Source organism: Curcuma longa, chromosome 4 (assembly GCF_044706935.1).
Source record: "Curcuma longa cultivar G26 ecotype Majalengka, Jawa Barat chromosome 4, ITB_CL_G26_1.1, whole genome shotgun sequence".
NCBI lineage: Eukaryota > Viridiplantae > Streptophyta > Magnoliopsida > Zingiberales > Zingiberaceae > Curcuma > Curcuma longa.
The window spans coordinates 477,421-496,104 of NC_133864.1; the positions used below are offsets into that span (position 1 = coordinate 477,421).

At 38.9% G+C, this 18,684-nt stretch overlaps 1 protein-coding gene across 1 annotated transcript; it reads right to left on the reverse strand.

Annotated features, from left to right (window-relative positions):
- Positions 1-1,138: 1,138 nt before the first annotated feature.
- Positions 1,139-2,899, reverse strand: LOC141828705 (uncharacterized). Its single transcript, XM_074716169.1, has 4 exons — positions 2,464-2,899; positions 1,970-2,102; positions 1,628-1,699; positions 1,139-1,500 (listed from the first exon to the last, which is right to left on the reverse strand). The coding sequence occupies exons 1-4, from the start codon at positions 2,478-2,480 to the stop codon at positions 1,375-1,377; spliced, it is 348 nt and encodes a 115-aa protein (XP_074572270.1). The 5' UTR covers positions 2,481-2,899; the 3' UTR covers positions 1,139-1,374.
- Between the last annotated feature and the right edge of the window lie 15,785 nt (positions 2,900-18,684).

An 18,684-nucleotide genomic window follows, 5' to 3' on the forward strand; every position in this document is an offset into this window, starting at 1 on the left:
CGTTTTAAACTCCTTAGTTTACCAAGCAGTTGTTCTTGCTGACTAGAGACATTGGATGTTGAGAGTTAAACGTGGATGCTAATTAAAAGTAACTAGTTCATTAGAGTGACCTGCCATGAGACTTCATATGGTTCTATACATATAGAGATATGTCAATGAAGATCTTAGTGCAGCTTAAGTGTGAGTTTCCTTTGACTTGAGGTATTCAATTCATCTTGGTCATGGAGGCTTATACTTTGATATCTTATGCAAACATCTCCAAAGAAGTGTAGATCCTGGATGATTGGGTGTAAGTCGAAGTGTCCGAAGGTGTTTGGATAGCTCACAAAGGATTCACCTGCTCCTTGAAAAAGAAGATGTATACCCTACGACCACTTGTTAGATTGTTACTAGAAGTCTTTGGCCAAAGCATTGCATGTCAAAAGTATAGAACTCTTGAACATTCACTACAACAAAAACAGTCATAGACATCGGTGGAAAACCGATGTCTATGAGAAAATCGACTGATGTCTATGAAGGCGTTGTAAAAGGTCTGACATTTTAGACATCGGTTTGTAACCGATGTAATACAACTCAACGACATCGGTTTGTAACCGATGTAAAACCGATGTAATATCACTCAACGACATCGGTTTCGCAACGGTGTAAAACCGATGTAATATATGTATCACAACGACATCGGTTTTGCAACGGTGTAAAACCGATGTAATATATGTTTAACATCAATTTTAACAACGGTTTGTGACCGATGTAATATCATTCAACGACATCGGTTTTGCAACGGTGTAAAACCGATGTAATATATGTATCACAACGACATCGGTTTTGCAACGGTGTAAAACCGATGTAATATATGTTTAACATCAATTTTAACAACGGTTTGTGACCGATGTAATATCATTCAACGACATCGGTTTTGCAACGGTGTAAAACCGATGTAATATATGTTTAACATCAATTTTAACAACGGTTTTCGACCGATGTAATATCACTTAACGACAACACTTCCAAACCGATGTCATTAAATATTTTTTTTATGTTGTTTGTAAATTATGATCGAGCAAGATGACAAAATTATCATAATATTATAAATTCATCAAACAAATCACAAATACAAAAGCACCGATATATTTAATCACCTCAATATTTACAAATAATCAAAAGTAACTAACAAAAATTATTCTTCTTGCAACTTCTACATATACAAATCCAAAAGGGAAAAGTACTTCTACAGATACAAATCCAAAAGGGAAAAGTAAACAAAATCTCCATCTAGAGGTGTAGGGAAATGATTGGCTTCGAAATCGAAAGAGCTTTCAGCTTTTGCTCCAGCCTATGTAACTGCAGTGAACCTTGGCGAGTGCAGCCATGTAGTCATTTGATCTGAGCAGAGGAATAAGATAGCCTAACAGGATCACAGAGGATACACTGGTTTGGATCTTTCAAAAACCGATTGTGTTTCAGAGCAAGATTAGTATTGCTTGTAATTGCAAATCCATCCTGATCCACAGTTAATTAAAAGCATATCACATAGAAGACTGGAAGTCAGGAAAGATGGAGCTGAAAAATGAATCATAGACTATGCTGCAAAAGATGATTGAGCAAGCCAGTTAAATTCTAGGCAAACCTTTTCTGGATCTCCACCATCTTTGAACATATCATATGCTTTCCGCATTACAGGCCGTGGATCTCGACCTACCTGCAAAATTGTCACTGAACAAACTCAAAATGAAGCTAAAACAGTATCAAACTGATAGATATTTGTAGAAGCTTATATTTGCAGATAAGAACATCTTGAAGAGGCAATTGCGGTAAGACTTCTGAAAATGGTTATTCCAGGAACTAAAGCTTTAGCTGGTTATCATACATTAAGAATCTGATCCTTTTTACTGAGTTCAAGATTACTGTGATTCCAGTGGATGAAACCTGAGAATTGAATTGAATTGATACAGTGAAGCTTTACACTTGCCTCTAAAAACCTTTTCCGAGCTTCCTCAGGCCCATAAAGCTGAGCTTCACAAAGAAAGCACCAAATGGCTTCCTCAGTGTCATTCGGATTTGCTGCAACGTCCAACCTGAATTGTTCTGCACCTTCCTCAAATCTACAAACACAAAAATAATAATAAAAAACATAAAGCTAAAAAGGCATTTAATAAAACCTCTTAATCTTTTTGATTGCAACCATAAATAAGCCATTCATTAGTCTCAGTTTGTCAGTTCGACAACTCTTCCACCAAGCTCCAAATTTTCTTGAAAAAATTCGCAAATAGCAAATATTTGCTCGTTGGCATGTTAAAAGATGCAATTTTGGACAAAATATGATACCTATTCGCGTAATATAGAGACAATCCACGCTGCCAGATATCTGAAAAGGAATTTATAGTCAACTAAATAGATAGCTAGTGCTAAATAGAAAGCAGCCAAGAAATTGAAGAACAGCTGATAGTGTAACAACATTTTCACCTGATGAATAAGAACATTCATAGTATACAAATATCCAGCAATTGAAGACGATGCTATACCCAAGAAGAGTCTCTCTTTTTCCCACCTGCAATGAAAAACAGAGGAAAGCAAAGGCAAACACATATCTGTAATCCTGCTAGTGCTCCTGCTTTAGTGCAAAAATCTGTGTTTCTATCACAGAGACAATAAAAGTAACAAAAGTAAAATAATTCTGATATGCAGGTCAAGTTAGTCGATGCAACAACGCTGGAAGTTGATCAGTAGCTACAATTCCTTAAACAGTCATCCACAAATCTCTATAAAAAGTTTGGAATTAAGATCAAATCTCAGCCAAGAACTTTTGGCAGCAGCCTTCACACAGTGCTTGCAAGAATCACAATAACAAAGTTTGATTCAGAAGTGGCCTGACTGACAGAAATGGCCCGAGCAGAAATTTCAGTGCTGCAGAAAACAAAAACGTATAAAGCAGTGCTGCAGAAATTTCAATGCTGCAGAAATGTAATCCAAAACTAGCATATTAACCCGAAACTACAAAGTTTTCAAAATTCGAATACCTTTCCTACTCAAATGTAATCTAGCATGCATTCAGCCCACTCGGATCGCACTTCATTAATTTCAACCAATGTGTACTTAAGTTGAAAATATAAATCAATTAGAACATTTTTAAACTTCTCATTAATCTTTGAAAATATTTTCGTCATCCAATTTTATTAAATTGATCCCCATATTTTTTATATTTTAACTAAAGTTATATAAGCCTATACATTAACAACTCATCGATAGCTTCAGGTCAAATGCTAGTCGTGTGAATCTTTGAAACAGATATAAAAGACAAACATGTATTGTACAACCTCTTACATGCATATGAAGTATAAACATGCAATACTTGCAACTACAAAAATAGTAATACTTGAGTTCATTAGGAAGTAAATGGCTACAATGACATGTGGAACTATTAGTTTTAAGTTGGACAATTAATCCAATTCAACCTGCAAAAATATGAGTAGAAAAGCAAAAAATGTTATCGAATTTTGTTAAATGAAATATAATACCCGGAGGCGTTGAAGTTTAGTTGCTGCAGATACTGCAAGGTCTGATAGAATTTCATTTGGCAGCTGCTTTGGCCTCTGCATTCCAGCGACTGCTACAGCATCATTGGCTTCAACCTACATTTCATGTCCAGAAACAAGTCATACTATAATATCTAATTACATAAAAAATTATATTAATTTTACATGAAAGAGATCTTTAACATAAAATCTTCTCCATACCTCTCAATATTAATTTTGACATAAAACCGATGTCTTTTGAGTGTTGTTAAAGACCGATTTTCTTGTAGTGAAACTAGGTTTTCGAAATTCTCTCCTCCTCCTTCTTCTTGCCGCCGCCCACTCTTCTTCTTCTTCCTTCTCCTTTTCTTTTTCTTCCCTCACCACCGCCCCTTTACCTTCTCCTCTTGAGGTGGCCGGATCTTCTATCCAAGAGAGGAGGCCGGACCTAGCAAGAAGACAAGACAAGGTGAAGCCGCAGCGAAAGGAAGAAAGGTGATCCAAAGGTTCTTCATCCGGAGATTTTGCAACTCCTTTATTTCTGGAGGTTCGTTGTCCACCCAACGTCCAGGAAGAAGTTAGGAATACAGCGGAAGGCAGCGAGGTTATCTTCAAGGTTCTGGTAAATTTATTTTTTTGCAGTTTTAATTTACTAGAAATAGTTAGATAAAACCGAAGATAATAATTTAGGAATCGACGATCCTGAAGAATCAATTGATCTAGTCTTCTTTATAGACTTTGTCAATTGATTGAAGGCGGAAAAAATTTTTATTCTGTGGGGTTCTATGCTCTTCGGGGCGGATAGAATCCGGATCGCAGAACGGAGATCCAGATCGCCAACAGAAATTGAATGAAATTTGATCAGTACATGTCAATTATCAACTTATCCTAAATGACCTAAAAGGGTCTAATTATATTTGTAAATATTTTATTCTATACTAAACTACAATAATAAATCATAATCCAAGGTTTATGATTCCAAAAAGAATCTGTATCTTATTTACAAATACCAAATGTTAAACTATAGTAGCAAATCATGATACTTTATTTTAGAATATCAAATAAATATATAAATACTTATTAATATTTTGAACTTTAAGTATGTACAATAATCAAAATAAAATATCTATCTTTATTAGCAAATATAGAACAATAAAATGAATATAGACTCCCACTAGATGAATTCTTTTTCCATAGGAAGAACTCCCATATCCACAATATCTACACAAAATATAGCCTGATGTGCTCTGTCACAATATCCACAATACCTTAAGTACCAAGCCCTTAGTGAGTGGATCTGCCAACATGATATCTATACTGATGTGCTCTATCATCACCTAACGATTCTGAACTCTTTCTTTAATCATTAGATACTTGATGTCTATGTGATTGGACTTCAACGAACTGTGATTGTTTTTAATTTAAAGTTCTACAACTTTATTATAACAATTAATCCTCGATGACCTATCAATACCATCAACGATATGCAGCATTGTGATGAAATTTCACAACCAAATCTCATAATTGGATACTTCATAACATGTTGTCAACTCTGCTTCCATAGTAAAAGTGGCTACTAGCATATACTTGACGCTCTTCCAAGATATAGCCCCTTCAACGAACATGAAAAAATAGCCTGAAGTAGATCTTTTGCTATCTAAGCATCCAGCTAAATCAGAGTCTGAATATCTGATCACCTCTAGGTGATCTGACCACCGATAAGTGAGCATATATCCTTTAATTCTTTACAAATGTTGAATCACTCTCTTTATCACTTTTTAGTGCAATGATCTTGAGTTACTTACATATCTGCCTAACGCTCCCACTATAAGTGTTATATCTGATCGTGTACAAACTTGTACATACATGAGACTTCAAACAGTTGACACATAAGAGAATTGGTCAATCTCCATTCTTTTAAATTCAAGTCATGAATACTGCTACAGGCTGAATTTTTCACCCCAAGACATTATGTGTCACCAGGTGCACAATTTGCATGTCATACCTTTTAAGCACCTTTTCAATATAGACTTTATGTGAAAGTCTAAGAATGCCTCTTGAACGATCACGACATATCTGTATATCTAATACAAAGGATGCTTCATCAAGTTCTTTTATTTCAAAATGAATGGATAGAAATGACTTGGTTTCATGTAGCAAACCCTTATTATTGCTTACAAGATATATGTCATCCACATACCGAACAAGTATAATAAACTTACTCCCACTTAACTTGATATATGCACTGATCAATATGATTCTCTCTAAATCCAAATGAGATGACCACTTAATTAAATTTCCAATACTATTAATGGGATGCCTATTTTAAATCATAAATGGACTTCTTTAATTTACATACTAGGTTTTTTGAATCTTCAGACTCAAAGTTCTTTAGTTGCATCATATATATAGACTCTTTATTATCTCCATTGAAAAATACAGTCTTTACATCCATTTGATGTAGCTCCCAATCAAAATGAGCTATAAGTGCTATGATTATCCAAAGAGAGTCTTTCGTCAGCACAGGTGAGAAAGTCTCCTTATAATTAATGTCTTCCTTCTTAGTGAATCCATTGGCAACAGTATAAGCCTTACACTTTTCAACATTATCCATTGAATCCCGCTTGATTTTAAATACACATTTACAACCAATGAGTTTCATACTTCGGACAATTCTATAAGTTCCTAAACATCATTGTCTACCATAGATTTCAACTCTTCTTGCATGGTATTAATCCACCTTTCAAAGATCGAGCATCATTTAACTTCTTAAAAAGATATGGGATCACTTTCGAATCCAATGTCAAATTCGTGCTCTTGGAGATAAACATAATCATGAGAAATTATGGATCTCCGTTCCCTTGTAGATCGCCTAAAAGGCACTTGTTCTTGAGGTGGTTGAGGTTCTTACTCTTCAATATGTGGCAATACCTCACTTTGAGTGGAGGGGCCATCCAATTATATTGGAGAGGTCACAGGAATATATTAATTCACTACTCCCTCTATATGTGCAATATCCATGATGTGCGATATGGTAACAATACCATTATTGATTGCACTAGTAGTAACTATAGGAGTATTGCTTACACTTTCCTCAAAAAATATTTTTCGAACTTTATCACTTCCACTATTCTCAATGAATTTGATGTTTTCTATTTTAAAGAAGGATCTGCTAGAGGGATCATAAAATTTATACCCCTAGACTTTTTAGAGCAACCCACAAAATTATAGCTCATGGTTCTTGAGTCCAATTTCTTTTCATTAGGCTTATAAGGCCTAACCTCAACTGGACAACCCAGAGGTTTAAATGTATAATACTAAGCTTCCTACCTATCCACATCTTAAATGGGATTTTAGTTAATACCTTACTTGGTACTTTGTTAAGTAGATAAACCACAATCTTGAGTGCTTCTTACCATATCTTTTAGAGTACGATTACATTGCTCAGCTACACCATTCTAACTAGGAGTCCTAGGCATAGTATACTGAAGCACAATCCTACACTCAACAAGGTAATTCACAAAAGATCTTGAATATTATTCACCTGATCCGTCATATCGACTCTAATATTCACCTCCACGATTGGATTGGATAGCTTTAATTTTCTTACCTAGTTGATTTTTCAACTTTAGCTTTGAAAATTTTGACCATGTCTAAAGATTGTGACTTCTCATAAATGAGGTATAGTTAACCGAATCAAGAGTAATCATTTATGAAGCTAATAAAATATGTGTGTCCATTTCATGATGCCTTAGGTAATAGTCAACAAATGTCCGTATGTATTAGCTCCAAAACATCACTATAATGACTTACCCCTTTATTTCTTTTGTTAGTTGTCTTCTCCTTAACACATTCAATACAAACATAAAAGTTTGACATGTTAAAAGAATCAAGAAATCCATATGATATTAACCTTTCTAGCATTGTCTAGACATATTTCCTAAATGTCTATGCCATAAAATAGATGAATTCTCATTCGTCAATTTACATTTTGCATCTATACTATGCATAATTATGTTATCAACCATAAGAGTTATGGTGTTTAATTTATAAAGCTTATCAACTAAGGAACTATTGCCACCCAACATTGAATTATAGAAAATACTACAAATTTTATTTTTAAATGAAGAAGAATTACTTGATTTGTTCAAATAAGAAATTAAAATTAAATTACATTGAAAAGACAGTACAATAAATGCATTTTTAAATCTAAAAAGATATTAATTCCTAAATAAAGCCTAAAAACACCAATCAATTTGACTTTAGCAATTTTTTCTATTTTCTGTATAGATGTATCTTTCACCATTAAGTGGAAGATCCTACATAGTGATACTTATGTGAGTAGTAGCACTGGTATCTATCCACCATGTGTTAAAGGGTACAAGAGCCAAATTAACTTTTGAACTAATAAAGTGAGAAGTTTACCTTTCTTTACATGTCAATTAGTGTATTTAGAGCAGTCTTTCTTCATATGATCTTTCTTCTGACAGAAGTAACAAGTGAATTTCTTATTTTATTTCTTGTGCTCCTTATGGCCAAAACTTTCAAAATCTACAATTTGTTTTTCCTTTCCTTTGTTATTGATCTTTTTTTGCTTCTTGCTTGAACCTTAGGAACCAGATGCTTAGTGAGCATTTTTAGGTTTCTCACACTTCAGGCTCTCCTCTTCTTGCACACACTGAGCTATAAGCTCATCAAATATCCACTTATCTTTTTTGAGTATTATATGAAATCTTAAAAGTAGTGAACCGTGAAAGTAGAGATATTAAGAAAAATGCAATAACATAGACCCAAACATTTTGAATTTTAGTGTTTTCAGACTTGTGGCGAAATTGGACATCTCCATAATGTACTTTTTGATATTTTCTTTGCAGTTATACCTCATAGTTACCAACTTCGAAAGAAGTGTGGTAATCTCAACCTTTTAGTTTGTAATAAAACGTTCTGCTAATTGGCTAAGGAAACTTCTAGCATCTTCTCCTTCAGTAATAGAACCTTTAATTGGCGTCGATATGGAAAGCCTCATGATTCTTAGACACGTGCAGTTTGATCACTCCCACTTTTAAAATTCAGCCTTCTACTCTATGGTGTTAGCACTAGTCAAGGGTGCGAGACAATAATGTCTCAATGCATAGTCCAAGTCTATGCAATCCAAGACTATGATAACATACTATTTCCATTCAGTAAAATTAGAATATGTTAAAGTGAGAATATTATTAAGACTAGCATTTACTGATTGCACTGAAATAATAAAAGAGAGCAAATAATATAGGCTCACGATTTAATTAATGCCAAGAATATATATATAAGTATAGATAATAAAACATGCAAATAAAGTATTAATGGATTCTTTATGAGATACCAAATATAATATTGTATTTTACTCTTTGGACTAAAATACAATCTTGATCAACCTTAATAGATAAAGACCTTAGGAACTTTAACCGAATAGATAAACACTTGATCAACCTTAATAGCTCAAAATATTAGACTTATCATTTGATTGATACCATATGGCAATCGATTGATATTACTCAATTGATTTGAAAGCCGATTGTATGCAACTTTAAGATCGTCAATCGATTGATAATGAGTGTCAATCGATTGATGTCAACCAATCGATCTCGTTAATTGATCACAAACCCTTATGTGTTTGACATTTAACTCATCAATCGATTATTGATTCATTGCAATCACTTAGTGGTCACCAATTGATCACTTACATTGATTACTAGAAGTAATCAAATCACATAATTGATTAAAATCGATTTTGTCATGATTTTAGGACTATCAATTAATCGACGAGATTGCCAGTTGATTGGTAGTGTCAATCGATTGTGTTGACCGATTCCAAATGCTACTGTGTCTAACTTTAAGATCATTAATCGATTGGTGAAATGAAATTGCCAATCAGTTGGTGATAGCAGTTGAACCAGTAGTCGATTTAAAAATGATCTTGTATTCAATCCCATTGAGCTAATTGATTGACAAATCAATGCAATTAATTGGTGTCAACTGATTGATCACATCAATTGACTTTGGATTTTCTGTTTGCTAATTTAGGCTTGGTAATCGATTGTCCGACCAAGGCAATTGATTACACCATTGCAATTTGACCAAAAAAGGATTAAATGCAATGGTTCTCTTAGAAGAAAGTGGCAGTTCACCGCTGTTCTTCATGTGTTTTTCGTGATCTTTCACGAAAAACCTAGAAAATCAAGCCTTTCTAGATTTTCTTTTTACAGATTGTTTCGACGATTGAATACTAGTAAACCTGCAACTCGAATGATTAATAGATCGACGAAAAAAATAACTTTAAACCAGGAAACATGATGAAACAGAACTTATGGCTCTGATACCAATTAAGAGAACTTATAAATCCTAAGCTGCATAAAATCTATAAATCGATTAAAAACTCAGATAATTGAAAATACAAGAATATGGATCTTGTTTCAACGATTAACATGGCACCATATATTAATATGCATAAACAATAACAAGGAACCTGATTGAAAAGCCATTGTCCTTGTCCTACAACGTCAACTGCTCAATTCCTATGGAAGAAAAGCAGAAGGAAGAGGATGATCTTCCAAGAGAATTAGGGTGAAGACATCATAAAATCTTCGTCAATGGAGAACGAATGCAAGATGTCAATAGATCCTAAACCCTCAGAGACTAACCCTATATATAGAAACCCGATCCGTTATCAGTTTATAGATAATAACGGATCAAATTAATAGGTTCTATATATTTAATCCATATCTAATAATCTAAAACTCAATGAATTTTAATTAGATTATTTAAATGAATCTGCATATATAAATTTCAATTAAACTCACCTTAAGTGGTTAAATACAACAAAAATTACTTCCTTACAAGTCTCAATAATAACCATCTTGTTAGCCCCAGAAGAATATAATGCAATGGTAGTATACAGAGTAGCTTTTCTAATTAATTTTCATATCAAACCCATAAACTATGTTGGATTTAGGCATCTTCTCCTGTTAGATATGAAAAATTTTGCTAGTGGGGGAGAATGGAACTCGTCTTGTAAAGAGGAAATGAACGAAACTGATTTGGATCAAATCAGAGATTGTTTGGTTAGTGAACCAAACGAGTCAGTTTTGAATCAAATTGAACTAACTTGGTTTGGTTCATGGTGGAAGAGGTTTTGATAAAAATAAATGAGATGAGAAGATTTATCTTGCGAAGATGAATTGAACAAAACTAGTTTGGGTCAAATCAGAAGTCGTTTGGTTAGTGAACCAAGCGAACCAAGATTGAACCTGGTTTGCTACAGTAATCGATTCAATTGTTACAATAAACCCTAGGTTTTAAGTCGGTTTAGCCTAAACCCTAACCCCGATTTAAAAGTTACGGGAATCGCTATTCGGCTCCCTGGCCATGTCGCATCTCCCTCCCCCGCGATTGCTCTGACCCTCGCCATCAACGTCGCCGCTGCCTTCCCCTCTCCCTCTCCGTACGCTCTTGCGATCACCAAAATACTGCTGCTGATGTCGTTGATGCCACCGGTCTTGATCTCGAGCCGCGTTGAGTTCCTCCCTGTAACGCCCTCTGACCAATCACGAGCCGCATCGCATTCCTTCCCGTGTCGTGCACTCTTACGAATCGCGAGCCGCACCCTCCAGTAGATCGCGAGCTATGCCGGCCTCCCCATGCCGCGCCCTTCAATCGACCTTGGGTTTGACCCTGTTTTCTATGGTTTGTAGTGGAAGAAGAATCACGAGAAGAAGGAGAACTGGCCGCGGTGACGGGTGTGGAGAAAACCCTATGATGTTGCTCCTTCTTCGGTCGCCGTCCTCTACCATTATTGTCGTGTGGACAATCTAAGCGCCGCCCACCGCCATCTGCCACCCTTCTTCTTCCTCTCCCACATTGGCTTCTCCCTCGAGATCATCTTGCCACCGCACGGGCCTTGCTTCGTCTCGCCGCTTCGCTCCACGACCTTTCCTCCCTTGCTCCGGAAGTCAAGAGCTTACCCTCATGCTGCAACCATGAGCGTTCAGGCCCTAGAGAGATCACCCATCGAGTTCCTTGATAGGAAGGAGTCTGATTTCCTATAATTTGTCAAGGTATCGTCTTAGTTTGTGTTTCCTTCCCTCTAATCCTTTCATCTTTGATTTCGATTTGTGGGATTTTGGGTTTTTGATGAATTAATCAGAGTGTTAGAACTTTGTTAAAAACTTTGTTTGGATTTAGGGGTTTAGGTTGGGTTGGTTTCGGCTGTTGGGATGTTGTATGATTTTGGTCCTATTTGTTCACGGTTGCTTGGGTGGTGATCGGGTTGGATGAGTGTTTTCGCAATTGTTAGATCTGTCTAGTGTGAGATTAATCTATTGGTGATTATGATTAAGTTAGGTTACTATTGGCTTTGTATTAGTTAAGATTTGTTCCAGTTCATAGTGGTTTTGCCACTGTTCCGGTGGAATTAGGGTTGCTATGGACTTGTATGTTATAGTTATTCTGGTCGTTGATGTTTCACCATAGTCTGGGTAGATTAGGGTGAAATTAATGATAGATTAAGTGTAGAATAGGGTTTGCTTGAGTTTAAATTAACTTGTGTTAATTGGGGTGGGTTAAGTAAGTATTGGATCTTTGTAGAATCATGGATAATTAAGTTAATCGGATCGAGTTGTGTTAACTCGACTTGGTTGGGATAACCCGACCAAGTTGAGTTAATTGGATTGGGTTAGGTTAAGGGTGGAGTAGGATAAGTTAAGTACGGTTTACTTTATTGTAAAAATTTAATATAATATTATATTTAGAGGGTGTTATATTTTTGAAAATTGTAGAACCTTGATATGTGGATCCTGTTATAAGGTGAAGTTCTTATTTCAAAGTGTGTCTTACAAAGTGGGTACTCCTGTGCTTAGTCAACATAGGTAGCTTCTATCTGTTTTCGTATGTTCGCTATTTACATATATAGAAATAATCATAAACCATCACAAACGATAGTGTTCCGACCAATGCACCGTGGATGGTTCCAACACTGGTTCAAGGCTCGCCGACATGCATGCTCTTGTGATGGGGCTACGGAAGGAGAAGAAGAGGCCTGCAAAGTACTCAAAAAGAGAGTTAGAATGACATCGGAGGTGGATCCCAGCAAGCCACTCCGACGCTCAAGTTAGGGTTCGGCACAAGGAGTTTAATGACTTGGGGAAGTTAGAGTTTATTTGTGCGTACTTGTACCCGTGGGCATGGGCTATCTTTTTATAGTAGTTGATCTCCGAAATGTTAGCAACCATTTGAGAAATATTCTGACATACTTGTTCTCTTAGAAAGATTCCGTCTGTCCTTATATATTTGAGAATATGTTCCTATTTTCTTGGAGAACTGGTCCTGCGTTTCCCGGTTTAGATAGGATGACCCTGCTCTTCGACGAGAATTATGCGTCAGGTATCTACACGTGATATCGGAGGCATGTCGAGATTAAATCCCGAGTTTGACATAGGGTCCAAGAAGTGTGCTGAGACCAACTTATAAGGTCAGCACCTGACGCAAGAGGCGTGCTAAGACCAAGTCATGAGGTCAGCACCTTACGCAAGAGCCGTGCCGAGACCAAGTCATGAGATCGACACTTGACACAAGAGGCATGCTGAGACTAAGTCATGAGGTCGGCACCTTACGCAAGGGGCGTGCCGAGACCAAGTCATGAGGTCAGCACTTGACACAAGAGGCGTGCTGAGATCGGAGTGGAAGGTCGCCACATGCTTAAGGAAGCATATCGAGACCGGATTGGAAGGTCGGCACAAGGAAGCATACCGAGACTGGAGTGGAAGGTCGGCACATGCTTAAGGAAGCATACCGAGAACGGAATGGAAGGTCGACATATGCTTAAGGAAGCATATCGAGATCAGAGTGGAAGGTCAACACATGCTTAAGGAAGCCTACCGAGACCGGAGTGGAAGGTAGGCACATGCTTAAGGAAGCATATCGAGATCGGAGTGGAAGGTCGACACACGCTTAAGGAAGCACACCGAGATCGGAGTAAGAGGTCGGGGGTTTATTTGGGTTCATGAAATGTCCTTCAACAATTAACCGATACTTATATTTACTCTATTTTCCTGATACTCCCTTTTACCCAATGCCCACGTAATCGATAAATAACCTCGCCAGATCATAAGCCTCCCGAATTAGTCAAGTTGAAGTAGGTGAAGTCGGACTGACTGGAGTTGAGTTAAGCCAAAAGCAATAAATTACTCAGCAAACTTCAACCTTATCTGACTTAAGCTAATCGAGGTTATTATTGCATGCTTTTTAAACTATTTATCAACTGTCTTTTTCCTTTGATTTGGATTCCAATGGTGGAGATCTGGCAGCCGTTTAATTTTAAGTTGCGACTCGAACGTTTGTTCCTCTGCGTTTTCTGCAGACGCTTAAACCCTAGTTCGCGCGATTTGCTCGATCCTGTGCCTTCTCCGTCTTTCTCCTTCGGCTTCTCCATTTCAGCCTAGTAAGTTCCGCTTGCTCGACTATTACTCTCTTCGTTCCTTGTGCCTTCCTTGTTTCCCTAGCATCGCTATCTAGCGAGCTTTAGGCGCTAGGCTCTTTGCTCCTTTTCTCCCCTTCGCCTTCTTTGTCTTCCTACTGCAACGCTGCTACTTTGACCTAGCATGTCTAAACCGTTAGGCTTTTGTCCTAGTATACACCTATGGCCACGTCCATCCCTTGGTATTAGACCCAAGAGTCCTTGCTATCTTCAGGGGATGAAATATTACTCAGGGAATAGTTTGACATCCCTTTAGATCATAGGATTAGGCTTCCATCTTCTGACCATCGACCTCATGAACCTCCTCCTGGTTATGTTACCTTCTTTCAGGGGCAGCTGGAAGGGGGTTTACGATTTCCGCTACCATCTTTCTTCAAAACCTAGCCACCTACTTTCAGTGTTCTTTATCTCAGTTGGCCCCGAATTCTTATTGTTTGATTTGTAGCGCCTCTATCATTTTTCATATCTACCAAATTCTCCTTGATTCTCAGCTCTTCCACTATTTCTTTTATCCTAAACGAGGAGACCTCAGGGTTATTTATTTCGCTGCAAGGCCCAATTGTAACTTCCTGGCTAAGTACCCGACTTCCCACAAAGGGTGGAAGAGCAAGTACTTCTTTGTAAAGCCACCCCAACACTATACTTGGCCAACCTTCTGGCGCCCTAAGCCTCCTCCTCAGCTGATCTTAGCCCAGTATAGGCTAGAGTCCTCTTTTCTATCTACTACTGAGATACTATCAGATTTAAAGTTTAATGTGAACTCCCTAGTGAACAATGAAGCTCTTTTTTTTCTGAGTTGGTCTAAGTCCCAATGTCATTCAATTGGAGGCCTCCTTGAGTAAGTTCTTTTATTTTCTGAAGTTTATTTTTATACTGACTAATTTTTCTTTTCTAATTCCAGGTCAAATCATGTTGAATGCTTCTGTTAGCAAGCATTTGAAATGGGATCTCACCACCACAGATAGCTGGTGGGTTTCAGAGGATGTTGATGAGTCTTCAGCTGGTGAGGCAAGAGTAGACACAGCGCCGAAGGATGCTCCATCTGCAGCCAAAACCTAGATTTATGCTGTTGTCACCCCTTTCGGAGAGGAAGATTCAGACCAAGTGATAGAAGTACCCAATTTGAAGGTCTCCATTCCTGAATCATTGCCAGAGACCAGTACATCCGAGGCCATCAAAGAAACGAGATCGAAAAAGAGAAGCAGAGAAGAAAGTGCCAAAACTACTAAGGATAGAACTGAGCTAGGTTAGAGAAAGACTCCTATTGTAGTTCTAGAGCCCCAAAGTGGTCCCCCTGAAGAAACTCCTTTAGAGATCCTTACCTTGAGGTCCTTACCTCCTGACACTAGGACCAAAAATAAGCACGATCGAGGAAAATCTCTAGTCACTAACTTGGATACAACTTCAGCTTCACCTACGTCTTTGGGTCCTGTCAGAGAGACTCTCCCAACCACAACTCCCCCCCCCCCCCCCCCCCCCCCCCCCCGTCCCCCCCCGAGTTCCCCGAGGCAGAGCTACCCCCGAGGAAAAAGAAGAACAAGTCCGGCAATCGGTAGAAGATTTTCGACGATATGAGACAGAGGTTCTGCCCCGTATGGGCACAGAGACCTTATGTGAACACTTGAATGACTCGTTGGCTAAGGTAAGTACATATATAATCTACAACCTTCTAATGCCCTTTCGTAGAGTGATAACAACAATATAATAATATGATTAGGTTTGGAAGCAGTACCAAGAGTTGGGCAGGCGTATTCCTCAAATGAATGCCAACCAACGATTGCTCAAAACTCAAATAGCTGAACTAAAAAATCAACTGAAAAGTCTTACTAGAGATATCAAGGAGGCACGAGCTCGCGCTGAGATAGAGAGAGCTCGCATTGCTATGGAAGAAGTTCAAGTTAACTTGAAGAAGGCTACGGAAGAGATGGAGAAACTAAAGAAAGATGCTGAGCTCCGGACCACACAGCTTCATTAACTGGAACAAGAGCTAGAGAAGTCTCACACCGCTTTCAAATTATCTTAAGAGGAGGTTTTCAAGGCTAAGGAGGAAGCCCAGCCCTATAAGGAAGAGAAGGCTAAATTGGAGGCGGACTTGATTGCCAGCCATGCTCAGCAAGGAGAATTACGTCGGGACCTGCGCGAAGCCGTGGCTGAGAGGCAGGACTTGGAATTTTAGCTTTCTGAGGAGAAGAAACACAAAGAGCAACTACTCGTAGATCAAGATTAGTTAAAGTCCAAGCTTGCCCTCCTAAAGAAAGAGCTGACTGACTACAAGGAGGGAGATGAGAACCGGTGGTAGGAAAAGAAGACTGCTTTTCTGAGCTCCCTTGAATTCTACGAGCTGCTGGGAATCAAGACCAGCAAGATGTTAAAATATGATTTCGAAGGAGCTGGTAAGCAGTTTATACAGTCAGGGCTGATACCCAAGGGGACTGACTTGAGTTTCTTAGACCCTCAAAAGGTCTGGGATAGCCTTCCAGAATCAAAGAGGCAAGATTGATGGTCTTCCTTAGATAATATGATGTTGTTTCAAATATTATCAAACTTTGGTCGATCTAAAACTTTTTCTAACCATGTAATATTGTTTTGCTCTAGAACACTACTGGACTTGGCTTTAATGGTTATCCTTGTATGTGCAGGTTTTGATTTTTAAACTGTGTATCAATCTTAGGAAACGTAGTGGTGTCTATTTTGGACTTAGCATTTCTTTTCATCTTAAAGACCCATTTCTCTACATATGCTATTTGTGTTGGTATGTCTTTCCGCATGTATGTTTGTTATGTGATGTTGTTTCTAAAACTTTTAACGAAAGATTTGTATACGCATAAAACTGCTAAGAGAAAGGATAAAAGAGATACCTTCATAAGTCATAAGTATAAGATATCGTGTACTTGAGTGCTATCTTAAGGCATACCTATGTGCGCTGAATTTATGGTCGAATTAGGAGTAGTGTCGTTGTATGACCAGCTCGGCAAGGAGCAATGAATTGGATATCTCTTCCTGTTGCAATGCAAGCTCTTAGAGCCCGGGGCTCGACATTCCAGCCTGTCATAAGGCAAAGTCATCGAGCTCGGGGCTCGTAGTTTCGGCTTGTCGTAAGGCAAAGTCATCGAGTTCGGGGCTCGAAATTCTAGCATGTTGTAAGGCAAAGTCATCGAGCTCGGGGCTCGGAGTTCCAGCCTGTCGTAAGGCAAAGTCATCGAGCTTGATGCTTGAAGTTCTGACCTGTTGTAAGGCAAAATCATTGAGCTCAGGGCTCGGAGTTCCGGCCTGTCATAAGGCAAAGTCATCGAGCTTGGGGCTCGAAGTTCCGGTCTGTCGTAATGCAAAGTCATTGAGCTGGGGTTCAGAGTTCTGGTCTGTCGTAAGGCAAAGTCATTGAGCTCGGGGCTCGGAGTTTCGACCTGTCGTAAGGCAAAGTCATCGAGCTCGGGGCTCGGAGTTTCAGCCTATCGTAAGGCAAAGTCATCGAGCTCGGGGCTTGGAGTTCCTGCCTGTCGTAAGGCAAAGTCATCGAGCTCGGGGCTAAGCACCGAGTTTCTGCCTGTCGTAAGGCAAAGTCATAGAGCTTGGGGTTCGGAGTTTCAGCCTGTCATAAGGCAAGTCATCGAGCTCGGGACTCGGAGTTCCGGCCTGTCGTAAGGCAAAGTCATCGAGCTCGGGGCTCGGAGTTTCAGCTTGTCGTAAGACAAAGTCATCGAGCTCGGGGCTCAGAGTTCTGGCCTGTCGTAAGGCAAAGTCATTGAGCTTGGGACTCGGAGTTCTGGCCTGTCATAAGGCAAAGTCATCGAGCTCAGGGCTCAATGTTCCGGTCTGTCGTAAGGCAAAGTCTTCGAGCTCGAGGCTCTGAGTTTCGGCCTGCGTAAGGAAAAGTCATCGAGCTCGGGGCTCGAAGTTCTCGACCTGTTGTAAGGCAAAGTCATCGAGCTCGGGGCTCAGAGTTCTAGCATGTTGTAAGGCAAAGTCATCGAGCTTGGGGCTCAGAGTTCCGGCCTGTTGTAAGCCAAAGTCATTGAACTCGGGGCTCGAGTTCCGGCCTATCATAAGGCAAAGTCATCGAGTTCGGGGCTCAGAGTTTTGACCTGTCGTAAGGCAAAGTCATCGGGCTGGGGGCAAAGAGTTTTGGCCTGTCGTAAGACAAAGTCATCGAGCTCGGGGCTCGGAGTTTCGACCTGTCGTAAGGCAAAGTCATCGAGCTCGGGGCTAAAGTTCTGGCTTGTCGTAAGGTAAAGTCGTCGAGCTCAAGGCTCGGAGTTCCAACCTGTCGTAAGGTAAAGTCGTCGAACTCAGGGCTCAGAGTTTCGGCCTATCGTAAGGCAAAATCGTCAAGCTTGGGGTTCGGATTGGAAGAGAAAGACTTATTAAATAACCACCAAATGTTTTACAAATAATGATAAGAAAATCTATATAAGCTTACATACGATAAGGACGAAGAGGCGTGGCATTCCAAGGCCTGCTGAGCTCTTTTTCCTTAACATCTTCAAGGTAATAAGATCCACTGCTAAGCCGCCGAGTAACTTTATAAGGTCCTTCCCATTGAGGTTCTAGTTTTTTGACGTCACCTACTGGTTTAATCTTCTTCCAGACAAAGTCTCCGACCTGAAAAGAGCAAGGTATAAACTTCTTGTTGTAAGTCTGACACATCTTCCGTCGATATGCTGC

Excerpts from the sequence above, each read along its gene's own strand:
- LOC141828705 (XM_074716169.1), bottom strand. Across the intron at positions 1,700-1,969 it reads CTCGGAAAAGGTTTTTAGAG|GTAGGTCGAGATCCACGGCC; the intron begins GCAAGTGTAAAG and ends ACAATTTTGCAG. Across the intron at positions 1,501-1,627 it reads ATGGTGGAGATCCAGAAAAG|GATGGATTTGCAATTACAAG; the intron begins GTTTGCCTAGAA and ends ACTGTGGATCAG.